Source organism: Mesitornis unicolor, unplaced genomic scaffold, assembly GCF_000695765.1.
Source record: "Mesitornis unicolor isolate BGI_N332 unplaced genomic scaffold, ASM69576v1 scaffold52166, whole genome shotgun sequence".
In the NCBI taxonomy this organism is placed as follows: domain Eukaryota; kingdom Metazoa; phylum Chordata; class Aves; order Mesitornithiformes; family Mesitornithidae; genus Mesitornis; species Mesitornis unicolor.
The window spans coordinates 608-8,846 of record NW_010192666.1 but is presented as its reverse complement, the minus strand read 5'-3'; the positions used below and the strand labels follow the sequence as shown (position 1 = coordinate 8,846).

At 40.5% G+C, this 8,239-nt stretch overlaps 1 protein-coding gene across 1 annotated transcript; it reads right to left on the bottom strand.

Moving 5' to 3' along the window:
- Positions 1-1,430: 1,430 nt before the first annotated feature.
- On the bottom strand, positions 1,431-4,867 carry LOC104533467 (heme-binding protein 2-like). The gene is made up of 4 exons (XM_010187170.1): positions 4,778-4,867; positions 3,621-3,762; positions 2,036-2,219; positions 1,431-1,602 (listed from the first exon to the last, which is right to left on the bottom strand). Exons 1-4 carry the CDS (start codon positions 4,865-4,867, stop codon positions 1,431-1,433), a joined length of 588 nt encoding a protein of 195 aa, XP_010185472.1.
- Between the last annotated feature and the right edge of the window lie 3,372 nt (positions 4,868-8,239).

Genomic DNA, 8,239 nt, shown 5'->3' with positions numbered 1-8,239 from the left:
TTGTAACTGAGTAACACAAAAGCTCTATTTAAAGCCTAAATCCTAAATAATATAATCAATAAATAATGCTGGTGATATACTTCATGACATTGTATATAAAAAGACATTTACTTCTATTAAACTCTACCATCATATCTGTAAGGGGAGATGTGGATCAGGGATTTTTGAGAGCAAAACCATTTGCTACCCCAGTTCTAAAGTGCAGTGGGTGCTCTGTAGCTGTGATGCGTGGTGACGCGTGGGTGCTGTGCAGAACTACGCGAGCTTGTCTTTGTCACAGCCTGCTAGGCTAGCAGTTGTCTACTTGGAGAATAATCATATGGATGAAGAGTGAAAGAAACAGGCTGCAACATGGAAAATGAGATATTAGGAAGAAAAATTCTCACAGTGAGGGTGGTCAAATACTAGAACGGGGCCCAGAGGGGTTACGGGCTCCTTATCCCTGGTGATGCGCTGAGCAGCCTGCTCTGCCAGCCACAATGCAGCGTGCTGGACCAGCTTACCTCGAGCTTACATTTTCTCTGAGATTTTGTGAAATATTTCCATAATTTGCAACATTAATAGCATGGTGCTGCCAGAAGCATGTAAAACACGCTAAAAAAATTACTTCAGCTGCAGAGTTTTAACACTCAAAGTTAGAAGATGAAAATGTGTAAAAGAATAACCACTTCTTATTTGGGAGTGCCACAGACAGTCATGGCATTGCTGTGAGTGTGTGATTAAGGTAAACTGTAACTCTTGGTATCAAAAGTTTAATGAGCAGTAGGACCGTTCTGCCACTTTGGTCTTTTCTCGAGGTTAAAAGTACTTTGGCTGAATGCTTTTTAAGGTAACCATTAAGGATCTCTGCTCCACAGATGATGACATTAAAAGCAGTCAGTGCTTGCCTACTCTTACTCCGTGGTTTAATCTCAGTGGTCTAAATCTGGTAGTTCTCTTCAGAAATTAAGACCTGAACGTTTTTTCTTTGAAAGCTTGCATGTGTGAGGTGGTTTTAAGGGGTGTCCCACTAAAAGCCCCACTAGGGTCCTTGTGTAGCTGGTGCAGCACCAGGTGCCCAGAGCAGGCCAGGGCAGGGGCACCAGAGTCTCCCCTAGGACTGTCCCAAGCAGTCTAGAGATGCTAATAGGTGGATGGGGAGAGGTGTCTGTCTCCCTTATCTTGTAAAAAAAAAAAAAAAAAAAAATGATAAGGTGAACTAACTTTTGAAGTACTAAAAATACCATAAAAATTGTGCACAAACTGTAAAAGTTGACATAGGAAACAATGTCTGCTTCGGGTGTGTCTGATTATTAGGTTGGAGTGATTGCCTCACTAAACAGGCTGAAAGCCACATTTTTGAAACCTCTGAGGGCTTGACATCTAGTCTTACATGATTCACCTGCATTCAGAACTGATTCCTGTGGCTGACCAGCCTCAGAAACGGGAGGCTATGGTCTCTGAAGGAACCATATCTCATTGTGGCGATTGGCAGCAGCAGGATTCGTGTATCCTGCGATGATGAAGGTGTCCTGCAAACATAACTCGGGGCTCTCCAGAATTTCTGCCAGCAGGTTTATTTCTCTCATTATAGAGACTTCATTGGTGATTCCTCTGAAGCCCCTGTAACAATCAACTTCATATCAAATTCTTTCCAAAATCCACAGTTTCTTCCAGAGCCTAATAATGCTTCCTTCTAAGTTATTTAGTCATGTTTCACAAATGATACTATCTGTGGTTGATCTAAACAAAGAAGTTTTTTCTTAACACTTTCAGTGATATGACAGACTTTGTTCCCAGCTACACAGGATAGTCTGTGTTTTGAGATGCTATCGTATCTCACGTTTACAGATGCATCATTTTCCCAAGTCAGTTGGTAACTGTTATTTCCTGAATATCCCAGTCTCATAAAGCAGGCAGCTTTTAACAGTTACTACAACCTGAAGTTTTACTGTTTGTTAGCTTTTAGAACTTGATTTAAAAGATGTAATATGCCCAAGCTGAAAAGTGTGTCTTTTCACCATTTTTACTGGAACAAAATGGCAATGTTTCTTACCTGCTATAAACAATAGTAGAAGGCCATTCTTCGATGATGATGTCCGAGTCAAAAGGGTGTGGTGGCTCATCCTGCAGCACTTCAGGCAGGTAGTACGCTACCGTCACCGCCTGCGTTATCTCCGACTGGGATTCGTTTGTGTGGACGATGGTCACAATGGGTATTGTTATCCCCAAGTACAGGCCTGAGGAGACATAGGTGACTTTTAGAAAATACAAAAGGAGGTCTACATACTGTGCATGACTTCTGAACTAGTACTGAATAATAGAAAGCAAGTACCACAGAGCAGTTTTGTTACTAAAAGGAATTCAGTAGGATGTTTTAGAAAATGGCGTTCTGTATTCCAAGAGGAAGCAGCACTTTATTATTCCTTGTAGTTTGTGTGTGTATACATACATACATACATATATATGTATATATATCTCTAAAAGCTACACGTGCAAATATGTGTGCATGAGTATCTAAAGTGTGGTATTGGTGAGCTCTCTTATCTCCATGTAAAGCAAGGAGCTTGATTTAACTTCTTTCCCCAACACAAACTGATCTTGTGTCATCTTTTAAGTATTTGGGGACAAACGTTGTAGACTACACAAGGGGCTGCGTTGGGAGGTCAGTTAGAGTTTGCTGCTCTCAAATATGTTGGTATATTTGTGCAGCGCTATGGGAGAAGGTTGTGATTCTGACTGTGCAGGCAGCAGGGATGAGTAGGAGTGGGAACTTTGCTTCTGTACACAGTTTGGGAACAAAACTGCACTGTTCTGGAGCCAGAATTACATTTAAGCCATGTTGAAGTGTTAAAAGAATGGGGAAAGCGGGGAAAACACCTGATTAAGGAAAAGCTTTCATGATCAATGATTTTAGTTGCTTGGAAAGAAAAGGAAGGTTTGGCTTCATTACATCACAGGTACTATTACAGACCAAGACACTGGGCATTGCGAAACTTTAATCACCAGGAGAATGAGAAAATGAGAACTGACAGCTGGAAGTTGAAACCAAGTTAAACTGGATTGGAAACTGAGCGCACATTTTTCATGCGGGCACAATCTATCAAGGACAAGGTGGATTTGTGATTAGTTTAAAGTACTTGAGTTAAAACTGGATTGTCTGGAAAATACACTTCAACCCCATGGATTTTTGGTGTCTATTCAGACATGCACAAGTTGAGTATCATGAACTCAAACGAAGGAGACCAAACATGATGGTCTCTTTTGGCATTACAGTCTGAATAGATTCTTAGAATAGGCGATTTTGGTACTGCCGTGAAACCTAAAGCACTAAAACTCTGTAGCAAAAGCCCAATTTATCGCCGACAGCCTGCGGCGATAGCCAGTGCCGTTCCTTGGCAGCTACAGCGGTCAGAGTGCCCTTGGAGCAGGGATGGCTTCCCGCAGCCACACTTCTCTAGCGTGGGTGCACGGGGAGCAGCACTTGGTGCGGACTCTGCTGGAAAGGTTGCGTGACATGGAAATGTCCCTATGGACAGGTGCGGTATTTGGATAAAGCTAATAAAAGTATTTCCAGTTAGGAGGAGCTAGTGAATACATAAAGTATTTTAACTTTAATGTAGAATTATGGTACCAATTACCTGAGGAATTCTGCTCACAAATGTACCTCATAAGCTTCATGAATCCAAGGCATATGCTCTGTTCATACTGTTTTTCTTTCATTTTTATACAAGCCCATTTGGCTTTTCCATACTGACGCTTTTCATAAAGCAGATCTCCAAGCTGTAAACACAGTAAGACAATAATTTTATATTTAAAGTTAATCACCTAAAAACCCCAAGCAAACAAATAAGTCAGACAATATTTCAGTGCTTTACTTGTAGCATAAAGAAGTCAGCTCTAATTTGAATTTTAATCCTTTCTCGTGTAAATCAAGAGGCGATATGCAGACTTCTAGGTAGTTATCCTTTAAAGTAAGGAATTGTCGTCTTTCAGACGTGCAGTATTAAATACTGAGTTGCAATTAATACTTAATAACCTTATTTTTTATCAGCAGTTATTACAGTAGTACTGAGAAATTACTTTCAAGCATTTAATTACAACAAAAGTAGTCAGGAGTCAACCTGTTAAGATGAAATACGCTTAATCAAATTGTGCTATTTATAAATTTGTATTCTATAGATCTATTTTAAAGAAATGTGACAAGAATTAATCATACATGGTAAGCAAAGATTTTCTTGATTTGCCATGTATTTAAGGTTAGAGACTTGTTTGCACATTTTCTGAGCTGTAAACAGCTTTCTGGACATCAGTTTTGATTTTTCATTAGAGGATAAGACAATTTTGATAAGGTGGGTTTGCGAATTGCTGCTTTGTTTAATAATGACCCATGATAGGAAAGTATGTTTGGTTTATATTCAGATAGTAACCTCTTTCAAGTTTTATTAACATGATTGTATAAATAAGCAAATGCATTGATTTAAATGAAGAAAATAGGCATTTCATTTAAAATGTCAAAATATGAGGGTTTTTGTTGGAATCCTAAAATGTCACAAAGACTGTAATTCCTGGCTACCTTTGGACTTTCCTGATAGCTTCTACCTTACAAAATGGAAAAACACAATCTAAAAATGGTAAGATGCTAAAAATGAAACGTAGTAATTGAGGTACAATGCTTTGCACTTATAATGTTTAAAATCCTAAATGGTTAAATTAATTGTATAAAGAAACATTTTTGGAGGCTAGGTGTGAGCACTGAAAGGACTGTTAGAGCCTCAGCTGGGAAGAGCAGCGGTACCTTCTCCTTGCGCTGGATCAGCGTGAAGGGAATGGTCTGTCTCTCTTGGGGACTGTTGTTCCTGGTCAGCTGCTGTATGGGCTCTGCCATCTCTGCAACAAAATAACAGGGTTCCAGATGTAGAAATAAGAATAAAATGTGTTTCATTCTACTCTCTTTTAGTTAAATTTCTGGCAACTTTATATCAAGTTTAGTTTGCTCTTTGGTGCTAATACAAAGGTTAACTGACTTCTGCTGCTGGGAACAGGTCTCTCCCACTCCTGTCTTGCAATCATGCAGGCATCTTGGAAAGCGCTTGACGGTCCCAGTTTCCCGTCTCTGCGGAGATGCTGCTGCCAAGTCTAGCGACTCTTTCGGTGTTGGGTTAGTGCGTATGCATGTGAAGAAGTAAATGGAGTTGGCAGGTCCTGCTCACAGGTTCAGTGAAATAGTGCTGTCAAAATTCAGTCATTGCCAAAAGATGCTTCATGTCTAATAGTCTACTTGAGCGTTTGATATTATGTGTGTTTCAGTGCTACTTGTTAGTCAGGCCATGTGTTGGTTGTGAGGCTTGTGCTGTCGGTCAGAAGCCGCAGTGCCTGAGCCGCTGGTGCGGTGCAGCACGCTGTGGTGGTGCACATGTGTCCTGGCTGGCCCTGCTGTTGCTGCTGCTCAGCGCCCACACCACGGTTACTGCGAGCTGCAGGCTCTGGGAGTGTCACAGCTGTGGGGAGCCAGCCTCTGTATGCGTAAAGTGGAGTTCTGGGTCTTAAGTGAATTGTGTAATACTTATTTTAATGCAAGCCCTTCTAAGACCTTACAGGAGGGGAGAACTTCAAAATAAAAGGTAAAGAAATAAATGTTTTCATTAAGATGTACAAGAGAACATGAACTTGCATCTGTGTGCTCCCTTACCAATACCAAGATGAAACTGAAATGTGTTGTGATATTTTTTTTGACTGATTCTCACATTTTGTAAGAAATTAGATGAGGAACCTGTTCTGTTTCTAGCTGCAGTAGCACTAGCAATCGTCCAGTCTGCATTAATTGTTACATTTCCCATCTGAGATCAAATGGGTATGAGGAGCAAATAGACTAGACTTGCATGCGTACTACTAGGATATTCTAGTACTGCTGTTCTCATGCAGTTTTGTGAATTAAATATGGTTGGATTGGGTGTATTTGCAACCGTGTCTGCCTTGACATTACTTTTAGCTGCAGTTCATAAGTAAATTCTGCTTAGAAGTCATTCCTTAACAAACAAGCTTGGAAACTCTGGATATGAGGTTAGTCTTGGAAATGGAAAGGCTCTCTTCCAAAGGAGTTAGTCCCTTGCCTCTCAAAGTTGAATTAACATAGGCATTTGTGTACATCAACAGAGAATTAGAAACTTAATTTTTCTGTACAGTATTTGAAAGTCTGCTGTGAATTTCTGCCATGCTGCCTCATCAGACATGCAAGGAAAGGACCAAAGTGTCAACTGAAATAAGAGCCTTGTTCTTGAGTGCTTTAAGTGCCTCGGTATCTTAAGTGGAAAGGGCAGTGATGGGGGAAGAGGGTATTATCCATGTTCCAGAGAAGAGGAGAATTAAGCTGCAGGAGAATTAACTTGACCTGGGTCACTGAGTAAATCTGTTGCTGAGCTGGGAATCAAACCTACATCTCCTGGCATCCAGTGCGGGGGTTTTAGCTTTAAGACTATTTGGAATAGTAAAGATCCTTTTAATAACAGGGAGAAAGCTTCAGTTTAGTTAATTTTAAACATTTAAAAATATCATTGGGAAACATTTAAAATGTAAGTAGTAACTGACATTTAATATTGATCTCTTTGGAGGCTGAGAGGAAAAATAAAAGTAGATTAGACCTCAGCACTGAATTTCCCAGAGTCCTCAAGAATTAGGAAACATTTTAGGACTCTAGAAAAGTTAACTCTGTTTTTTTGACTCCTTTATTGATAACTGTAGGTGGTTTTGGTTTTTTTTTTCTTCCATAGTGCTGCATAGGGTAGAGGTTACAACTGCTTTCAGGGGTCCTTTCTTCAGTTCATGGATCTATGCCTGTCAGGCATGACAGCGTAACATTTGGATTATAAATACTTTAACCTGGATTATACTGGCCAAAAGCAAGTGAGTTCCTTATCTGTCAGTCCCAGCTGGCAAACTTGAATACTGGTGTGACAAAACAAACTTGCAAAAATTGCAAAATTGTAATTACAGCTGCTTGTATAGGTAGGTATTGTGAAAGAGGCAAACCTTCACAAAGGGGTTTATACAGATAAGGCACACTTGACAAGACTCGTGCATCGCAGTGAGGCTGAACAGTTGTGTGTCTTAATCTGTGTCTGCTCAGACCTGGGAGTGGCTGAAGGGGGATGTACTTGTCAGCTGCACCCTTAAATGACGTACACATACATCTGCGTCCTTCCCTGCACCCTTCCTCCAATGGATGGATGTTCTTGCTGACCAGCAGAGCCTTGCTGCTGCTTGTGTGAGGAAACCTCAGCAGGAGGTGTGCTGGGATTGATGGAAACCTACCCACAACTCGAGAGCTTTGGTCTGGAGCCTGGGTCCAGCCCTCAGGGGGTGCTGCTTTGTATACTGAGCATCTTTGACAATTTTCTGCTTTAGAATGCAGGTGGCTTTGATGGGCAGCAACTTCCTGAGCTTGCTTGTTAATTAATGTTCTTGTATTGAATTTAGGATTGAGAAATTGAAAGTAACTGCTGTAGCATGTATTGTGTTTCTACTGGGAGTAGATAAAACAGAATTTTCAAGCCAAGAAAGTTAGATTACACCTTCTTGTACCTTTACTTTTACCTTTTTGTTGCAAAGTTTGGCATAGGTCAGTCAGTCAGTCTCTAAGATTAAGACCTTGTTAAGAGTGATAAATCAAAATGCCAGCTATATAAATATTTGTTGTTCACAGAGAGCAGGTCTGCTTCTTTCAGAAAGTCACCCGTGTTTCCTCTGTTCCCTGATGCGCAAGGATGCTTTAGCAGACTGGATAGTAAATGCAGACATTACCAGTTAACTCGACTTTGAATGGACTACGTATACTGATCTGGCCAGCTCTCTAAGGCTGCTCTAGTTGAGATGTAGTCCACTCTTGGACGGTATCTGAAGAAAAATCTTCTATTTAGATTTTTTTTAACATTAGCTTAGCATTACAAAGTAAATAATTCATAATACAGTAACTAAACTGTGGTAAAATACTATTTCTGACATATTTCCTAGACTTGATATTGTGCCTGGTAAATCTTAGTGAAACAGGATGTTGGAATTCCTGTGTTTCAGAATACCAGGTAATTTTGAGGGAAGGAATCCTGTTTTCTGCTACACACAGCTGCTCTTAAGGAGCAACTTAGCATCTATGTGCTCACAGCTCACTTGTGTGCCTTAAACAGGGAGCCCCTTTAAATAAGGCCTTTCATTTTGGGAGTGCCTAGCGCAGTCTGTTGTCCAAGGTTCTGGGGCTTCCTGTCCT

What these genes read in the sequence shown, in the direction of transcription:
- LOC104533467 (XM_010187170.1), bottom strand. Translation starts at nt 4,867, where the DNA reads ATGGCAGAGCCCATACAGCAGCTGACCAGGAACAACAGTCCCCAAGAG. An exon ending in TTGTGAGCAGAATTCCTCAG is followed by an intron (nt 2,220 to 3,620) that starts GTAATTGGTACC and finishes ATGTCTCCTCAG; the next exon opens with GCCTGTACTTGGGGATAACA. An exon ending in TCTACTATTGTTTATAGCAG is followed by an intron (nt 1,603 to 2,035) that starts GTAAGAAACATT and finishes TGATTGTTACAG; the next exon opens with GGGCTTCAGAGGAATCACCA.